Here is a 21,362-nt window from a genome sequence, read left to right as displayed (position 1 = left end):
ACAGCCAGCTGTGCAGGCGCCCGCTGGCTGGGAGGTGGTAGTGTATTTGTGAGTGTGTTGGGGGGGGGGGGGGGGGGCATGAGCCCCGCAGCAGTCTTCACAGCCATGGGGAAGAAGCTGTTCTTGAGCCCGTTGGTGCGGCTCTCATGATTCTGAGGCTGCAGATGAGGGTGTGTCCTGGGGGGGCAGGGTTGTACTGGGTCTTTGTGGCCTGTTGGAGTGAATCTCTTCCAGGCATGCCAGCAGGAACCCGTGATCCACTGGGCAGTCTTGATGACCTGCTGCAGTTCTTTCTTCTCAAGGGTGCGGTGCTGGGGGCTGGGGAGCAGTTCTATGTTGCCATGTTTGATTTATTCACTCGTGAAATATTAGGAAGAAGATTTACTGAAGTGACAGTGACATGGGTCCTGGATCATGGAGGTCCAGCCTGTTCCTGTCAGCAGGAGTGCGCTTGTACGACTCTCCTGCTACTTCTAGTCCTACTGGACCTGTTGGCTACCCAGGTGGGATCTGCATCCACAGGTGTGGGATTTGCGTTTATATTTTTCTCCTTTATCTTTTTTACTGGGAGGTTTGATTCACTCGTTTCAGGGCTTTGATGAAACGGCGATGGAGAGGATTTTTGAAGAACTCGGATCGGCATGTCATCTCTCATGTTCATGTACTCCTGGAGAAATCCTTACCTGATACAGGAAGATCATGGAAAACCTGGGAAAGTCAGGGAATTCAAAAACGGGCATCTGCCTGCCAGGACAAGTTTTTAAAAAATAAAAGGATACAGAAAATTTTGGAAAAGTCCAGGACGATACCTGCCAACATACCAGAGTATCAATGGCTGGGCCAGCTTGGCTCAGAGGTAGAGAGGCTGTCTAGCAACGGAAGGGTCGCTGGTTCGATCCCCACTTCCCCCTTGACAGTATCCTTGAACAAGATACTGAACCCCTAAGTGCTCCTGCTGGCCTTGTGATGGACTGGTGACCCATCCAGGGTGAACCTGCCTCTCACCCAATGTCAGCTGGGATAGGCTCCACCCCCCCCCCCCCCATTGTACAGAAAATGGGTGGATGATGGATGGCCCAGGTATGAGTGACTGAGAAAACCTCTGTCCTGAACACTACTTTATCCATTATAATTTAATCCATGTTTATTAGGGTCGCATTGATTTCTCAGTTTATCTCTCACGTGTAAAGCGGCTCTTCGAGGAGCTCGTGGTGACGGGAGCGCTGTCGGTTCCCCGGTAGGAACGAATGCAGACGTTCTCCTGCGCTTCATCGCCGCGCTGGTTTGTTGTCGGAAATCTTGCGTGTGTACTTGCTTGTGCCTGACTATGCCGTGTGTGTGTGTGTGTGTGGCGTTGCCCCTGGTGACGCGTCTCTAGCCACTGGAGTCCCGCCCACGCCTCTCTGCTCCACCTGTGTTTGGCTGTCTACAGGCTCCCCGCTCCTCTGACTGGCTAGGCTAGCTGTCTGCTAGCTAGCTGGGTATATTTAGCTGATTGCATTATCGGATCAGCTTTAACCTGCAGTTCAACAATACGGAGTTAAGTAACGCTACTCATACTTTATGCTGCTTATAAGCGAACAGTAGCAAGCGGTGCAGTTGGCTAAAGCGCGAAGCTAACACACAGCAACATTAGCAAATCAGGTTTCTCAAAGGGACGAACTCGGACGACTCCTGAAATGTCTTCAGACGAAGACAGGGCCAAGGAAATTCTGAAGGGCTTCAAACTGTATCCTTTGAGGTGGAGTGAAGACGACCTGTGAGTGGGATGAATGTGCCGGGGTGCCCCGTTAGGTCCCCGTAGCGTTAGCTAACATTAGCAGCAGTCACGTCTGGCGGTCCGGTGAGAGGGGCTAGCTGCTGGGGCTAAGGGCTCGCTTTGACCCCGCTGCTGATGGCGATTGTCTGTATTTGCTTGAAAAGTACCGCAATCTCGGGGTCGTTTCCGAGCAATGCACGTTTGAATGAGGGCGGGCTGCTAGCTAAACCTTGACTGAGGCTAACTGGCTCGGCTAGCTGATCATCCGTCGGGACCGTGGCACCTGCAGGTGGGGACTTGATGTCCAGCGTCGGTTACTGCTGCCCCACCTGTACTCACTGTTCGCCAGCCGGCTCTGGGGCTGATAGTAAGAGTCAGCTGGGGCAGAATGACTCAGTTCCATTGCTTGAGTCAACATTGAAATACTCAGATAAAAGGCCACTCTGGGAAAAGTCCTCGTTCACAGTTCTACTTAAGTAGATGTTGAGCAGTATGAGTTACTGAATTTGTTTCCAATTCCACCTTGAACCCCTGACCTCGAAAGGTCATGCTGTGCTGGGTTGGGCTGCTCTGACCGGCCCTGCAGGTTGCTAGTATTCAAGTATAGAAGTACGTCAGCTTCATCCAGTTTTCTCTAAAAAAAAAAACTTTCAGAGTAACCAGTAACTACCCAGGTTCAGATATTTGTAGTGGAGTAAAAGTTCAAAGCCCCTTAAATGCAAATAGTCAAAGTACACATACCTGAATTGTTGTACTTTACACAGAATTTGGATAAAGTTACTTTCTACCTCTGTTAGGAACGTAAATGAATTAGAGCTGTGTATTCAATTACTGCAGGGATTTTAAAGCATTTAAATTACTTTCTACAGAAGTGAACACACACACACACACACACTACATGCTTTTATCACATTTTGTTCTTAAGGTAGCAGCGAGCAGGGTGTTCAGTTTGTTGAGTGACATGACTTTAGAGTGGTTATGTGGTGTCATTGTGCCACTGTCTGTCTCACATGTCTAAATACACATGTGTGGAGAGGTGGCGTGCCGGTGTGTATTGCCGTCTCGCTCAGGTATGTTGATGTGATCAGACGTTAAGGGTGATGTTGTGTTCTTCTGTCTCAGGTCAGCTGGGGACGTTGTAACTCCTCCATGGGCCAGAATGAATCAGTGAGTGAGTGGAGGTGTTAGTGTCACTGCACTCAGAATTTTCTCAATTTTCATTCGTAAGCCTTGCAACCAACTGTTCTGCATTTGTTGAAATGACAGAAAGATGTCTTAGCGCCAACGCGCTCAGTTTTCAGCAGCAGCAACAGTTGAGGTGCTTTCGTAGTCAAAGGTCAAGGTCCCTGTGGCAGGCACACATCCTGGAGGCACAGGATCTAAGTGACTGATTTCTAGATTTGATCTGGATTCTGATCTAGGTGACACGTCAGATGGGATTCTCAGATTTGTCCAGAGAACTTCAGAGAGAAGAGAAGACCCGATGTGTTGACTGTGAAAACCCAGTGAAGAAACAAAGAACGGCGTTGTAGATGGTGACCGGTTGCTGACAGCTTGATCCTCAGTGGTTGGAGGTCTCAGGTTCAGCACCTTGGACAGCAGGTCTGGAACAGTCCACATGATACTTGAGGGTCTGGTGAACTACGCTTCATCTGTCCATGATAAAACACCACAGACCTTAACAAGTGTTTGTTTGTCAGTGTGTGAGCCGTGTGAACACCTGACCGTGTCTGATTTGAAGTACAGGAGGGACGTAGGGGTTTAAAACTGCATTGTGGTACTTCATGGTATGTGTTGTGGTAATAATATGGTGATGGTAAAATGGCATCCATCTTTGGGGCAACATGGTCGTCAGGATATTGTCTTGAGGGCTCTTCAAACGCCCTAGGACCAGCAGCGCTTCAGTTGGCTGCAGGTGCTGAAGAGGAAGCAGGGGGCTGATCCAGATGATGATGCTCCAACGGGGTGGTGGTTCACCGCAGCATTGGTCAAAACCAGGTTATAAACTGGCGTGTATGTGGTGGGGGTTGGCTGATTGCTGAGGGGGTCCCTGGTGTTCGTCTTGCAATGGCCTCTAGAACAAGCAGCAGAAGCTGGCGCTGATCTCGTCCAGCCATGTATGCAACCTGTTGTGTGTCATAAATGTCCCGCAGTGGGACCAGGCTGCTGTCGGATGTGTGGTAATACCTAAAGCCATGATTTAGTGGAGCAGGGATTTGCTGCCTTCTGCCCAGACAACCTAATTAAACTGCACATCATTTTTAGAGTGACATCACGACCGTCTGTGGTTGGAGGGCCGATGATGAGGAGCAGAGGAAGATGAAGTCTGGCTTTATAGTTTAGAGCAAATGGAGAGCGTCACCCATCCACAGCAACTGGATCAGGCGCTGCAGCCGAGAAGCTTCCACAGACTCCAGTATGTTTTCATCCAGGTTTCAACCAATCACAAGGCTGCTTATGTGTCTAACATGTGGTTGAAGTCTTAGTTTAACCTGAAGTTGTTTCTAGTTTAAAAAACTGCTACAGGGACCAACTGAGGCTGTGGCGCTGGGGAGGCAGCAGGGGGAGTGACTGCAGCTGTTAGCAGCTCCCTGAGTCGATGAAGAACTTCTCCTGATATTAGTTGTAATTAAGAATACTGCTTAAGCCCCTCTGTAGTCTATCAGGTATATGACATGATACCATCATCATCCATCATCATCATCCATCTTCATCATCATCATCCATCATCATCATCATCCATCATCATCCATCCATCCATCATCATCATCCATCATCATCCATCATCATCATCATCATCCATCCATCCATCATCATCATCCATCATCATCATTCATCATTATCATCCATCATCATCATTCATCATTATCATCCATCATCATCATTCATCATTATCATCCATCATCATCATCATCCATCATCATCATCCATCATCATCATCCATCATCCATCCATCCATCATCATAATCATCATTCATCCATCATCATCCATCCATCATCATCATCCATCATCATCATCCATCATCCATCCATCCATCATCATAATCATCATTCATCCATCATCATCCATCCATCATCATCATCATTCATCCATCATCATCCATCCATCATCATCATCCATCCATCCATCATCCATCCATCATCCATCCATCATCATCCATCCATCATCATCATCATCCATCATTCATCCATCATCATCATCCATCCATCATCATCATCCATCATCAACCATCATCCATCCATCATCACCATCCATCATCCATCCATCATCATCATCCATCCATCATTCATCCATCATCATCCATCATCCATCCATCATCATCCATCCATCTATCATCATCCATCCATCCATCCATCCATCATCATCCATCCATCCGTCATCGTCCATCCATCATCATCCATCCATCATCATCATCCATCCATCCGTCATCATCATCCATCCATCCATCATCCATCCATCCATCATCATCCATCATCATCATCTCCATCCATCATCATCATCATCCATCATCATCCATCCTTCATCATCATCCATCATCATCATCCATCCGTCCATCATCCATCCATCATCATCATCATCCATCCGTCCATCATCCATCCATCCATCATCATTATCATCTATCCATCCATCATCATCCATCCATCATCATCTCCATCCATCATCATCATCATCATCATCATCATCCATCCATTCATCATCTCCATCCATCATCATCATCATCCATCCATTCATCATCTCCATCCATCATCATCATCATCCATCCGTCCATCATCCATCATCATCCATCATCATCATCATCTATCCATCCATCATCCATCCATTCATCATTTCCATCCATTCATCATCTCCATCCATCATCATCATCGTCATCCATCCATTCATCATCTCCATCCATCATCGTCCATTCATCATCTCCATCCATCATCATCCATTCATCCATCATCATCCATCCATCATCATCCATCCATCCATCATCCATCCATCCATCATCATCATCATCCATCCATCATCATCCATCCATCCATCATCCATCCATCCATCATCATCATCATCCATCATCATCATCATCATCCATCATCATCATCCATCCATCCATCATCATCCCTCACTCCCTCCCTCCATCTTCTCCCTCTTCTCCTGTTAAGGGTGGTGGGGGTGGAGCCTATCTCAGACAGTGGAGATATGATGATGCAGTGGTCAGGTCCAGAGGTCAGGGTGAGTTAAGAGATGAATGGTTACCTGTTGCTGGTTCACAGAATAGGTGTACATTTCCTGACTGAAATATGCTGCTGTGTGTGAAACCATGTCTGCTCTACCTCTGAACTCCATGATAGCTGTGTGTGTGTGTGTGTGTATGTGTGTGTGTGTGTGTGTGTGTGTGTGTGTTTTAAAAAGCAGACAATACTTGGAGCCATTAACCTGTCTTTAAAAATAAATGCAAACTAAAGAATGGTAGCAGCTTTACACTGGGGGCTCATTAACTGCGTGCACACACATTTGTCTGTGTGTGTGTGTGTGTGTGTGTGTGCGTGTGTGTGTGTGTGTGTGTGTGTGTGTGTGTGTGTGTTTGGTTTTTGCTCTCAGAGCCTACAGGGGCCCTGGGGAGCTGAGATGGAGGGAGGTGAGATTTGCGTAGTGTAGGAAAAGCAACACTCCATCAATCATCTGATGTGAGGTTGATGATGACTTCTTGTAAATCTGAACTTGCTCGCCGGCGTCTCCGCTACATTTACGTGCACTCTGATCGTCCACCATTATTCCAGTTCTAACTCCTCCATCGGTGTCGGCCGATGTTTCTCTTTTGTACCTCACTAATGGAGTGCTGGGTGCGTGTGTACAGTCCTGTTCGTCTCTGTCTCGTGTCGCAGGCTAAACGGGCTTCTGAAGATGTAAAATCTGTCAAAAACAAACTTTTTTTGAAGAAGGTTATGTAGTCAGTGATAGGTTCTTTTATATATTTATATGACTGAATTGTTTGTGATGAAGGGCTGAATGACAACAGACGAGTTATGTTTTTCCTCTTCCTTTCTTTTTTGACCCAAAAGGGGGAAATGATTCACAACAAAAGTAAATGACAGTATTCTGATGACGCTGTTTGCATGGCGAGCACAAATGAATATTCCTCTAATTATCCTTTAAACATGCAGGTGCACACATTCAGACTCGTGAGGCTCCTCAGAAAGACTGAGGTCATAACTGGCGTCGTTTCTCTCCTGTTCATCTAAAATATTACACACTGAGACGCTCAAACGTGATTTCTCCTCATGTGCCTCCATGCTAGAGAAGCATTTCTTGTGTGTGGACACTGATGTATTTAGAATGTTGTGGACTGCTAGTGTGGATGTGCATGTAGCCAATGACAGCCAGAGATTAGCGAGACGTGGTTAAAGTGCACCAATGAGAAACTTTGCCATGTGTCTTGGATTACTGTGGAGGAGGATGAGTGTGATGAAGGAGATGGATGGAGTCAGGCTTGAGAGGATTAGAAAATCCGTTCAAGTCAGCACACTTGACCAGAGAGCCAGATGAAAAGGTGGGGGATGGTGGAGGTCTGCTGCCAGCGCTCACTCGTTCAACACAGCAGTCACATATTTGGGGATGCAGGGAAGGATAGGCTTGTTCTGGTGCCTGCAGATACGAGGTGTAGATGTCAGAAATCAAACTGTCCAACTCACAGCTGGACGTTCAGTCGGCGTGAGCCCTGCCCTCTCCGAGGAAATACAGAGAAGAGTCCAGGTTCCACGACGGGAGTGTCCTCTAGTTATTTATTCATTGTAGCTCAGGATGAGGGTTTCTCTGCTCTGTAATGTGAAATGAAAATAAAAACGCAGCACACATGCTTTCGTGTTGGTCCTGGCTGATGTTGGTCTTGAATATATCGGTTTCCCCTTTGTTTGTGATGTGTGTGTTTCTGAATGAAAAAAGGCTCTTTCCTTCCTACAAGTGTGTGTTGGGCCAGCAGATGAAAGGCCTCACAGATGGTGTGTGGTGAGGAGTGTGTGTGTGACACTAAGTAGTGTCTGAGTGTGACAGGGTGCTGGGTGTGGGCGGCTGCTCTCGCTGACTGGCTCAATGTCGAAGGCTTTATATCAACAGGTTTAGGGGTCGCAAACACCCTCATTCTTCTTGTTGACTCTCAAAGGTCAAGAAGGAGAGAATGGAAATCTGAGTGTTTCCACTCTGGCTGAAGCAGACCATGTACTTGTATATGTAGGTTCATCAGGTTTTCAGGTGTGAATGGATTCACTAAGATGTATCGGATGATACGGCGCATCAACAGGAAGAGCAGATATTGGCCTTTTCTTTACATACATGGGAGAAATGTGCTGGTAGATCTGCTGGCTGGAAGTCAAGCTCGCAGCCTGTGATCCCCACCAAAGACGCAGGCGTCACGCACCATCCTGCAGGTGTGTACACAAAGCCATATACCTGATGTTGTTTACAAGTACATGCTGGCAGCAAGCAGGTATACCAGCACCTGATCTCCTGAGCAGTCGGTGCACCCACCGACGTACAGCAGGGCTAGTCAGCGATCATCGGGGGCCGCATAGTCAGAAAGCTACACACTTGACAGAGCGAATCACTGCAGTTCCAGAACTTTTATTTCATTGCAGAAGTCGCAGGGTCATTCACAAAAAGAACCCCAGATGAACTCCCTCATTTGCTCTCCAACTCCAGACCCTAAAGAAAACTGATTTGGCCAAATCTGACAGTTCAGTTCTTCTGTAAATGTACCATTTAGTCCCATCTTTCTCTAGAATGTAAAGACGGCACTCCTCTGAGCAGAGGAGGCTCCTCGTACAAGGAAAAGCTGAACGAAAGAAGAACCACTCTTTGAACAGATGCGGTCAACAAACAGCTCCTCAAGATCTGCCTGCCTTGGAGCTGTAAGTGGCCAACTCGTCCAAAGGAGTAGTTGGCCACTTATTGTGCATCACAAGTGTTATTCTTGTTCAGGTTTTGGGTTTTGATGACATCTTGATGAATCATTTATGTTAGGAAGATGTTCCAATATATGTGTTGATGGAAGTGCTGATCAGGCCAGGGCTGCAGAAGTTTGTGAGTGAGCAAGTAAACGAGTGGTCAGCAATGACACCCGTGTGTCCTGAGATCTGATCACGAGTGTAAAAGTGAATGTGTTGGGCCTCACTGAAGGAGATTCATCAGCTGATGTCCTTTGTTGAAGAGGAAAAACCACCACAGAGCACGTGAAGGGCGGCGTAGTACAATGTGTGACAGTGTAAAAAACTCGTAGAGGAGATAAAACTACAGCTGCAACACTCTTCTTTGGGGGTTTGATTAGTGAGGAACAAACGTCATTGTGATTTCTCTCTCTTCTGCTTTTAATCTCCAACAGATAAACATGACAGGTGCCAGCTGAGCCATTTCCTCTCAACCCTCAGCTGATCTCTCTCTCAACCATCAGCTGATCCCTCTCTCAACCGTCAGCTGATCTCTCTCTCAACCGTCAGCTGATCTTGCTCTCTCAACCATCAGCTGATCCCTCTCAACCATCAGCTGATCTCTCCCTCTCAACCATCAGCTGATCTCTTCCCCAACGGTCAGCTGATCTCTCCCTCAACCGTCAGCTGACCTCTTTCTCAACCGTCAGCTTGACCTCTTTCTCAACCGTCAGCTGATCTCTCCCTCAACCGTCAGTTGACCTCTTTCTCAACCGGCAGCTGATCTCCCTCTCAACCGGCAGCTGATCTCCCTCTCAACCGGCAGCTGATCTCTCCCTCAGCTATCAGCTGATCTCCCTCTCAACCATCAGCTGATCTCTCCCTCAACCGTCAGCTGATCTCCCTCTCAACCTCAGCTGATCTCTCCCTCAACCGTCAGCTGATCTCTCCCTCAGCTGTCAGCTGTTTCATCTCTGCAGGTTCTGATTGACGTGCTCGGCTCCTCAGACGTAGGTGGCAGTAATGAGCCCGTATCCCACCCCTCCTGGCACCCCATTACACCTGCTTACATCCTTCTTTATTTTCAATGTGGGATCATGATTATGTGGTTTGATCCCCCTGACACTCAACTATTTACTGTCACTGTGTCACATATGACTGATCACGTGTGTCTGTAATCAGATCTAACGAATCCTGAACCAGATCACATGTGTAGGCTGTCCCACATGATGTCTGGCCTGGCTCGTCCTTTAGCCTGACGCTGGTGTCTGGTCTGGTGTGTGTGTTGATGTTCTGCACTGATCTTGTTGTAAACACACTGTGAGGTGTGTTCTGTAGAATGAGTGTGACGAGGCAAGTGTACGTCTGTGATTGACAGTTGTATTGTGGTAGTTGTGATTGTGGAGGTCAGGAACAGCTGACCAGGTGACAGACTGCTGCGACAGCTAGCAGCCAGCATCATCCTCTTCTCTGCGTGAAGCAGATATGAGTGTGTGAACCACAGAGCTCCATCAAGCCAGAGCCCACCTGCCTCCTGTCTGATCAGTGCTGGTTGAGCCGATCGATCCTCCGCCACGCCCTCTCCTGCCAGCTCTACATTTAGTCCTTTCAAGTGTGTCCAGCTTAGGTTTTCTGGAAGTATGTCTTTCTCCACATTTGACTGAATTGCCCCCCAACAGGGATAAATAAACTTTTCTGAATCTGGATCTGCTCAGGAGCCCCGGGCTGCACAGACTGGAGCTCGCCAGCCAAATTTGAGCCATCAGGACTTCATTTTAGCCTGTCAGGTTTAGAAAAAGAGAAATTGAACAAATGATCATGACATAACAAAAATATGCTGTTATTAGTATGATATACTTTGACACTATAATGAAACAAATAACAGTGACAGACCTAATTAAATATAAATTATTATTATGTAAAACTATAATTATACTTTCATATATTTTTTCTTGTGAGGTAAAAAAATCTATGATCAGTCATGAGTGAGTTTCAGTGAGCTGCACAGTGCAGGGGATTTAGTGCAAGGAGGCACCTTGAGACGTATTTGTTGGGTCACAGTGGGCCAACGGAGATGTACAAAGCTTGCACACACACACACACACGATTGACCCCATGTCATCTTCATCAACGGAATCATCAACACAGGATTTACAAGCTTTATGACTTGTAACATAGATGTTCACATTTAGATGAGACAGACCTGTGGTTCCCATCCTTTTCCAACTCTGGGCCCGCATTGAAGTCTCCGACCCCAGAAATACAGAGGCCTTGTGATGCGTTCTCAGAGCACTTTTTTATTGAAGAACATAAAGGACTGAACTGAATCCAGGACAAACATGGAGGCTCCAGCCACTAACAGTATCTTGAAATGAGCAACAGTTCGGCACATAATCACAGCTCTTGTAGATTCACCATCAGTGTCTTGTCTCCCTCTCCTCTTGATTAGCGCCTGAGCCCCGGAGGGGGCGGAGACCCTGTTGTATCTCCTCCATTTCTTTCCTTCTTTCTTTCTTTCTTATTCCACCACTTAAGAGCTCAATTTGACCCCCTAAACCTGCTCAAAAACTCACCAAATTTGACACGCACATCAGGTCTGGTGAAAGATTTGATAAAATGTAAAAATTAACCCCCAAAGTGCCAAAATGTGCTCCACAATGTGAATTCTAATGTAAGTTTTGGCCAAAATCATGGGATTATGAGGATATTTCATTAGAAGAGTGCTCTGAAGTCCCCAAACTGACAGGGCAAAGGAGGGGGGGGCGAAGTCACAGCTGTCAGCCCAGGTCTGAAAACCTCTACCTGTCTGGGACAGAAGCTGTTTACGCACAGGGGTCCGAAGGCCCGTTCAACGCTGCTTGCAGCTTTACCTTTACACTTTACCTTCTTTACACTCTAGTTTCAGCCATCAGCATCAAATTACCGCTGGAAAGAGGCCCAGCTGATAGCAACAAACACTCCTCTCTGCTTGTCACATGTCTAATACGTGACGGAAAAACAAAACAAAATAATAAACATAATATTGAAACATTTTAGTATCCTGAGTTTTATCGTTTAAACATAATTCTGTATATTTTTATTTTTCTATGATTACATTTTCACCCCCCACAAGAGTCATACTACTTTGGAAATGATTTGGTGGGCCCGCGGCCCACAGGTTGGGAATCAGTGCTGTAGGTGAACCGCCGGTGACTCAGCCGCTCCGTCACGGTGACGCGTCACAAGCGAGTTTGTTGGAATCACGAACTCGAAATGCCAAGCTGCTGCAGCCGTGGCAGCACGGGGTCTCACCAGTGGTCACGATATTTGGTTCACTTCCCTTTGAACATTCTTGTCTTTGGTTCTTGTGACTTAACCGTTTCCTGACAGAAACTGGATGAATCTTCGAGATGCAGAGACGGGGAAAGTGTTGTGGCAGGGGACTGAGGACCTCTCGGTACCAGGAGTAGAACACGAAGGTGCGTCGGCTCACTGCACACTCAGCCAGACGTAGCACACACAGTCTGTTTCTAGTCTGGCTCGCTGGGATCTGCAGACCCTGGGGGCGACCACCTGAGCCCCCACAGAGCTTAGATATAAGTCCCATCATCTAGAAAGGAAAAAGATGGATGCCATCAGCCACCGCCATGATGTAGGTGTCCTATCACTGAGTGTAAACCAACCAAACACCGGGCTGTCCAGGAACAGTGAGGCCACATCAGTTCTCTGTGAGCGCTCACCAACCAGGACTGCTACACCAGGACTTCCTCCTCTTTGTCCTGCTGGCCCCTGGTTAGACCTCGGTCCGTCATCTGAACACCACATTCTTCATCCACTGCAGAAGCTTCTGTGTGACAGTTCTGTGCTGCTCCAACTTCTCTGTGTGGAATGATGGAGGGAAATATCCGCGCTGCAATGTGCTGATACAGCAGGAAAACAAATCAAGACCAATTCTTCTTCATACCTTTTTGCCGTGTGGCTGTGAAACAGTCATTTTTCCAAAACTGCTCTGAGAATGGTCTAAAGTCAAACCTGCCAGAACTCTCTACTTTTTCAAAATGCTTCAACATCTTTTGTTAGAAACCCATTTCTATAATGGCAGGAGCCTGAATCCCCAGAATGTCTCAGCTTTACATTTGTGTGAGGATATTAAAGGATGTGGTGTGTTCAGGAACACTCGCCCCCTGAGTGTCGCGACGGCTCTGAATGAGGTCATTGATGTAGCATCGCTCATTCCCCCTCCTCCTGATTTTGGAGCTAAAACTGAGGGGGCAGTCGTAACCTGCAGCAGGCAAAATCCGAGAGTTCTACTTTTAAGATGTGAGTCATTGGGGCTACAATAGTTTCAGCCTCTATTTTTATCCTCTGCCTTCTGCCTGTCACTGTTAATTCACTCATGGAGCGTTGCACTCGCCCCTTCGCTTCCATTGCTCTGGTTGGTCTTCCATCAGTAACGTGGCCTGGGTTCCCTTGGCGGGTCAGGACCAGGACCAGGAGCAGCTCTCTGTGATGGAGTCCTATGAAGCAGGCTCTGCCAGGCCCGGTGGAAAGTGTCTTTTGAGGAGGGCCAGCAAGAACAAGGTCACACGTTGTTATCCGACATTTGTTCAGCGTGAACATCGATGATGTCAGAGCCTACAAAACTGTTCGGTCCAGGAGGGTTTTCAGCAACCACTCAAAAATTACTGTCAAAAGAAATTATATCAAGTTTTTGCACAAAAACTTGAATTGAGCCCTGATGTCTCTGAGTCTTGACACCAGTCTTGTAATGCAGGTCACATTAACAGTAGTAATAAGTTATAATCAGTAATGAGCTGATGGCACTCTGGTCGTTCTAAGAGTGGTCTCCTCCCTGGACGGGTGAGCGCCAGCTGAGGAGAATGGAAAATAACATTTGGATATGACACTCCATTATAAATGATATTTCATACTGATGATAGAAAGAATAATTAGATAATTTACCATAATGATGAAAAATTGATTGCTCCAATTGCTTGGGGGATCCATGGCCCTCAATTTAAAACCCACTGAGCTAAAGAACCCTGGTCACCGCCGGTCCTGGGGCTTGTCGACTGTCAGCCGTTACCTCTCGTTTCTTGCTGTCTTTCCAGCTCGCGTCCCCAAGAAGATCCTGAAGTGTAAAGCAGTTTCCAGAGAGCTGAACTTTTCCTCCTCAGAGAAACTGGAAAAGTTCAGGCTGGAGCAGAAGGTTTTCTTCAAAGGACAGTGTCTAGAAGGTAAATGCAACCACGAGCTCGCGGACACTACACACTTAGATACACGCATGTCTTTGGGAGGAAAACGTGACTATACTGTGAATATTTACTGTGTATATGTAGTGTGGTTTTCTGTTTGTATATATTAGACTGAGACAACAAACTCACCTCATCCCTGACATGGTAACTTCCTGTTGGACGACAAACACACCTCATCCTTGACATGCTAACTTCCTGTTGGACTGCAAACTGACCTCATCCCTGACATGCTAACTTCCTGTTGGACTACAAACACACCTCATCCCTGACATGCTAACTTCCTGTTGGACTGCAAACCCACCTCATCCCTGACATGCTAACTTCCTGCTGGACTACAAACACACCTCATCCCTGACATGCTAACTACCTGTTGGACTGCAAACTGACCTCATCCCTGACATGCTAACTTCCTGTTGGACGACAAACACACCTCATCCTTGACATGCTAACTTCCTGTTGGACTGCAAACTGACCTCATCCCTGACATGCTAACTTCCTGCTGGACTACAAACACACCTCATCCCTGACATGCTAACTACCTGTTGGACTGCAAACTCACCTCATCCCTGACATGCTAACTTCCTGTTGGACTACAAACACACCTCATCCCTGACATGCTAACTTCCTGTTGGACTGCAAACCCACCTCATCCCTGACATGGTCACTTCCTGTTGGACAACAAACACACTTCATCCCTGACATGCTAACTTCCTGTTGGACTGCAAACTGACCTCATCCCTGACATGCTAACTTCCTGCTGGACTACAAACACACCTCATCCCTGACATGCTAACTACCTGTTGGACTGCAAACTCACCTCATCCCTGACATGCTAACTTCCTGTTGGACTACAAACACACCTCATCCCTGACATGCTAACTACCTGTTGGACTGCAAACTCACCTCATCCCTGACATGCTAACTTCCTGTTGGACTGCAAACCCACCTCATCCCTGACATGGTCACTTCCTGTTGGACAACAAACACACCTCATCCCTGACATGCTAACTTCCTGTTGGACTGCAAACTCACCTCATCCCTGACATGCTAACTTCCTGATGGACTGCAAACTCACCTCATCCCTGACATGCTAACTTCCTGTTGGACTGCAAACCCACCTCATCCCTGACATGCTCACTTCCTGTTGGACTGCAAACTCACCTCATCCCTGACATGCTATCTTCCTGTTGGACTGCAAACTCACCTCATCCCTGACATGCTAACTTCCTGTTGGACTGCAAACTCACCTCATCCCTGACATGCTAACTTCCTGTTGGACTGCAAACTCACCTCATCCCTGACATGCTCACTTCCTGTTGGACTGCAAACTCACCTCATCCCTGACATGCTAACTTCCTGTTGGACTGCAAACTCACCTCATCCCTGACATGCTCACTTCCTGTTGGAGTGCAAACTCACCTCATCCCTGACATGCTAACTTCCTGTTGGACTGCAAACTGACCTCATCCCTGACATGCTAACTTCCTGCTGGACTACAAACACACCTCATCCCTGACATGCTAACTACCTGTTGGACTGCAAACTCACCTCATCCCTGACATGCTAACTTCCTGTTGGACTACAAACACACCTCATCCCTGACATGCTAACTTCCTGTTGGACTGCAAACCCACCTCATCCCTGACATGGTCACTTCCTGTTGGACAACAAACACACTTCATCCCTGACATGCTAACTTCCTGTTGGACTGCAAACTGACCTCATCCCTGACATGCTAACTTCCTGCTGGACTACAAACACACCTCATCCCTGACATGCTAACTACCTGTTGGACTGCAAACTCACCTCATCCCTGACATGCTAACTTCCTGTTGGACTACAAACACACCTCATCCCTGACATGCTAACTACCTGTTGGACTGCAAACTCACCTCATCCCTGACATGCTAACTTCCTGTTGGACTGCAAACCCACCTCATCCCTGACATGGTCACTTCCTGTTGGACAACAAACACACCTCATCCCTGACATGCTAACTTCCTGTTGGACTGCAAACTCACCTCATCCCTGACATGCTAACTTCCTGATGGACTGCAAACTCACCTCATCCCTGACATGCTCACTTCCAGTTGGACTGCAAACTCACCTCATCCCTGACATGCTAACTTCCTGTTGGACTGCAAACTCACCTCATCCCTGACATGCTAACTTCCTGTTGGACTACAAACACACCTCATCCCTGACATGCTCACTTCCTGTTGGACTGCAAACTCACCTCATCCCTGACATGCTATCTTCCTGATGGACTGCAAACTCACCTCATCCCTGACATGCTAACTTCCTGTTGGACTGCAAACTCACCTCATCCCTGACATGCTAACTTCCTGTTGGACTGCAAACACACCTCATCCCTGACATGCTAACTTCCTGTTGGACTGCAAACACACCTCATCCCTGACATGCTAACTTCCTGTTGGACTGCAAACTCACCTCATCCCTGACATGCTAACTTCCTGTTGGACTGCAAACACACCTCATCCCTGACATGCTCACTTCCTGTTGGACTGCAAACTCACCTCATCCCTGACATGCTATCTTCCTGTTGGACTGCAAACTCACCTCATCCCTGACATGCTAACTTCCTGTTGGACTGCAAACTCACCTCATCCCTGACATGCTAACTTCCTGTTGGACTGCAAACTCACCTCATCCCTGACATGCTCACTTCCTGTTGGACTGCAAACTCACCTCATCCCTGACATGCTAACTTCCTGTTGGACTGCAAACTCACCTCATCCCTGACATGCTCACTTCCTGTTGGAGTGCAAACTCACCTCATCCCTGACATGCTAACTTCCTGTTGGACTGCAAACTCACCTCATCCCTGACATGCTAACTTCCTGTTGGACTGCAAACACACCTCATCCCTGACATGCTAACTTCCTGTTGGACTGCAAACACACCTCATCCCTGACATGCTAACTTCCTGTTGGACTGCAAACTCACCTCATCCCTGACATGCTAACTTCCTGTTGGACTGCAAACTCACCCCATCCCAGTGGTGCTCGGCAGGATCTCATGTGCACCTGCGTCATTTTGCTGACTCTTATTCAGCTCTAAGTATATCAAGAAGACCACTATTGTGCCATTGAATTTACACAAACCTATTTGTCATTCTAAAGCCACATATTTTTAACTCAAACTTTTCCTTCCTTTATCTGTGAATTGAAATATGTTCGTACATACTGTATGTTCCTGTTCTTGAGTGTCCCGTGAGCCACCTGTCCTGGGACTGTTGGACTGGTTCTGATCCATCAGTCAGTTGCTTCATAAACCCTCAGATAAAAACAGTCTTCTCCTCCATGGTGTCTCCAAGCACACCTGTGCAGAACCACTGGAACACGATCGACTCGTCTTCAGCAGTCCCTTTGTTGTCAGTGTGTGTGTGTGTGTGTGTGTGTGTGTGTGTGTATGTGTGTGTGTGTGTGTGTGTGTGTGTGTGTGTGTGTGTGTGTGTGTGTGTGTGTGTGTGTGTGGGCCCCTGGGTCCAACACTCCATCCACAGCAGCACAACATGTTTGTGTCGCTGCTTCCCACCGGAGAGGGACAGTGTCTGACATGCTGGTGCACTAACACCCTCATCTGTGTCTCTGGGTGTCAGAGTGGTTCTTCGAGTTTGGGTTTGTCATCCCCAACTCCACCAACACGTGGCAGTCGCTGATAGAAGCCGCTCCAGAGTCCCAGATGATGCCGGCCAATGTTTTAACGTGAGTCTCTGCTCCTCTGGCTGCCAGCACGTGTAGAAACGCTTAGACTGTGACATGAGTGGACGTAGGTCGCCTGGTCATGTGTGGGTTCCGGTTCTGAATCTTGACCGTGTTTGAGTTGGAGCGGCGCCTCCATCCACTGCTGTTAGTATAATGAAAGCTTTATGAAAGGCCTGGAACCATCAGGCGAGGGCAGAAATCATAGGAGATAAATTAAGTGAGGCTCCTTTTTCTGATAGACGAGTGGAGGCGCCCCCTGCTGGCCGTCCAGTTCTTTTGCACATTGCACCTGACTTCCATCCTCCTCCTCTGTGTTTGACTGTAAATCACTCTGCATATCACTGCAGGAATAATGTAGATGTGTACAGTGTGATTTACGGAAAAGCTGAAGTCTAATCTGAGACATTAATTAAATTCAACAGATTAAGATGAACAGTCAGACCATCATCCTCTTTCGCTGCTCTAAACATTGGTGGTTTTACTGTCCAGTAACCTGGTTAATCGATTGGTTTCTCTTTAACCAGTCTGCTCGTGTCACTGATGGGGTTATGTCTTTATCTCGATGAATGCAGTGTCACCAAAAGTCAAAGGAACTCACAGACTTTGTAGGAAACACAGTGATTGATAGACCCTCCTCTAGTGAGCTGAGACCCAGGCTAGTTAGCTTAGCTCAATGAATGGTAGTGGGTGGGAAGTGTTAGCATAGCTCTGAACATCCAATCCTTTGCCTGCATTCGTAGATTCATAGAAGAATGTAGAATTGTGAGACCCGTAGCCGCAACTCCCTCCCTGACTGGCAGCACTCATTACCGCAGCACCTCCAAACATCAGCCAACTGAACCAAACGTGTTGTTGCCAGCTAGCACGGTGACTGCTACTGCACTAACTATCTCCACCAGAATACACAGAGAGGAACTGAAGAGATGGTTCAGCTATGCTAACACTTCTCTCTCACTACCAGTCATTGTGCTAAGCTAACTAGCCTGGGTCTCAGCTCCCTGGAGGAGGGTCTCTATCTTCTTGTCTGGCTCTGGGGACAACGGACAGTAACTGTGTTTCCCAAACAGTCATCATGTTCCTTTAAGTATGGAGTAGAGGGGAACATCACATGACTCCTCAGTTAACATGTGTCTTCCTGTTCCAGTGGTAACGTGATAATAGAGACCAAGTTCTATGACGACGACCTCCATGTCAGCACCTCCAGAGTACGGCTTTTCTACGTCTGACTTCTGGCCCCAGACTCCACCGTCCAAAATGCTGACGTCCTGCCAAGGTCCTTAAATTACCAAGTTTAGCTCCAGTGTGCAGCAGTGAAGAGCTCAATACTGACCCTGGATCAGCAGGTCAGAAAGCCTCAGTCAGTGAAGTGAGCTCTGAATTTGGTTGTTCTTTTCTTTTGTGTTGACCTGAAAATGTCTCGACCTTGGGAGGAGGAGGAGGAGGAAGAGGAGGAGGGAAGACTCTTCTTGTCTCCTCTGTTCCAAGCTCATTTCTCTCTGCCCCGCCACCCTAACCCCCACACCCCCTCCAGACTGTTTCACAAATGTACATATATTTGACACTGATCTCAATTCAGCCAGGAAACTCTGTCAATCACGATTTGTGCTTCTTGTTTTTAGACTCCGTTTGTTCTCAGTCACAGGCTGCAGTTACTCAGGAACTGACCATCAGACTTGTAACCTTCTACCATCTGATGTCTCTCCTTTTTGTCTGAACATGGAAGCATGAGCTGCTGTCAGTGTGGAGGGAGGAGCCAGCTGGGTTCTAGAGGTCTTCATCCTAAACGTTCCTCGTGTGTCCTCCTTCACAGCTAAACAAGGCAGCCTCCTTTTAGTTGAGTTAAGTAGATGAAAGTTGTACACTTAAATTTTCACTTTTACAAGATGGTAAGGAACTTCTAGTGGTGGTCTCTGTGAGGCCGAGTGTGGGGACGGCTGAAGGACGCAGCGTGGAGGGCAGCTTCTGACGTGGGACGCATCATCCACCAATCAAATGTTTCAGACATCCTGACGGACAGTAGAGGAGCAGTTTTCAGTGTAGTGACGGGGAGGACCAGTCCACCACCGGGTTGGTGTTGTCATGGCGACAAGTTTGCATGACTTTAATCAGCCACCAAAATGAATGATTACATTCACCAATGTGTTTGCGGTGCAGAGGCTGACTGAGACCACATCACCACTGAGTTCACTAGTTCACCTGGTCACAACCCAACTAGCCCAGATGTTGACAGCTGGTGTTCCGTGGCGCTCCGTCCTGGCTGTCTTGATTTGGTCTTCCCATCCAAGTCACTGCATTCTTGTAACTGTTTATTTTCCTTAGCTGCTAACTGAGCTGTGTAACATAGACTTGTGTTTTAATATGACTGGAGTTGTGGATTAAAATCATCCAGTGTTGTAATAATTTGGTGTGTTTGTGTCTGTGTGTGTGGTTGTGTGTTTGTGTGTGTTTGTGTGCGAGCGTGTTTGTGTGTGTGTGTTTGTGTGTGTATGTGTGCGACCGTGTGTGTGTGTATGTGTGCGAGCGGTTGTGTGTATGTGTGTGTGCGTGTGTTTGTGTGTGTATGTCTGTGTTTGTGTGCGAGCGTGTTTGTGTGCGTATGTGTGCGAGCGTTTGTGTGTGTATGTGTGCGAGCGTTTGTGTGAGCGTGTTTGTGTGTGTGTGCGCCAGGCACGCACCTGTGTAGGTGTCTTTGATGTAATCATCAATGCACCTGTCGGTTGAGGCCACGCTTGACCCTTCAGGACCTGCTCCCAGGGGGACAAAGCGTCAGTGACGGGAGCTCAGATTCTCCCACAACCTGCAACTTTAACTTTTTACCAGAAGTTTGTCAGAAAGCGTTCAGTCACTAAGCAGCAGAAGTGTAAGTGCCAAAGTTATGATGTGAGAATCCAGAAAGTCAAGTCACGAGACTTTCAGACCACCGACCCTAAGCTAAGACCTGCTCTTCAGGGTCCAAGCGGTGAGGGGTGCAGGGCCCCCCATGGAGACCAGACTCAGGCACGCGTTAGTCTGGCAGGCCAGAACCAGGCCCTTTGCCTGTTCTACCGTTTAGGTACAGGTAGTGATGACCAGCGACCTACACCTCCGTCACACCAGTGAGCCAGTGCTCCGCTGGTGACGCCACTACTACGTTTCCATTTTAGGGAACTGATTAGCATCTCAAGAGCTGATAGTAAAGACCTGCTGTGAATGACAGGTCATTAGTGTGAGAGGACACACTCCACCTCTGTGCTTGTCGCCGCTGCAACCATCACCCGGGCATGTGGAAACATGCCTCCATCTTTAATGAGACTTGTATTTTATATTTTTGGATAATTCAACATAATTGTGAAAAAAAGACAGATTAAAAACATCACATCTAGAGATGTCTCCAAATATTAGAAACATGTCTGGCTTTCATCATAGAGACCCACGTCGCATGATGTCACCCCATCCAACCATGCATGCATTTGTGAAGACCTTCAGAACAACCGCCGTTGACCAAAGTGCTTCACTGAGTAATAAGTTAAGGGTTACATTACATTATATTATATTATATTACATTACATTACATTACATTATATTACATTACATTACATTACATTACATTACATTATATTATTACATTACATTACATTACATTACATTATATTATATTATATTATATTACATTACATTACATTACATTATATTACATTACATTACATTGTATTATATTATATTATATTATATTATATTACATTATATTACATTACATTA

The 21,362-nt window shown here is 47.0% G+C and overlaps 1 protein-coding gene across 1 annotated transcript; it reads left to right on the top strand.

Annotated features, from left to right (window-relative positions):
- Positions 1-1,399: 1,399 nt before the first annotated feature.
- Positions 1,400-21,133, top strand: pde6d (phosphodiesterase 6D, cGMP-specific, rod, delta). The gene is made up of 5 exons (XM_086224285.1): positions 1,400-1,729; positions 12,032-12,120; positions 13,753-13,878; positions 17,519-17,624; positions 18,769-21,133. Exons 1-5 carry the CDS (start codon positions 1,680-1,682, stop codon positions 18,848-18,850), a joined length of 453 nt encoding a protein of 150 aa, XP_086080411.1. The 5' UTR covers positions 1,400-1,679; the 3' UTR covers positions 18,851-21,133.
- Positions 21,134-21,362: the final 229 nt, after the last annotated feature.

The sequence above is a fragment of the Aulostomus chinensis genome, chromosome 14, assembly GCF_037954235.1.
Source record: "Aulostomus chinensis isolate RoL2024-O1b breed Wild chromosome 14, RoL_Achi_v1.0, whole genome shotgun sequence".
Classification (NCBI taxonomy): Eukaryota; Metazoa; Chordata; class Actinopteri; order Syngnathiformes; family Aulostomidae; genus Aulostomus; species Aulostomus chinensis.
This window is presented reverse-complemented; position numbering and strand designations above follow the sequence as displayed.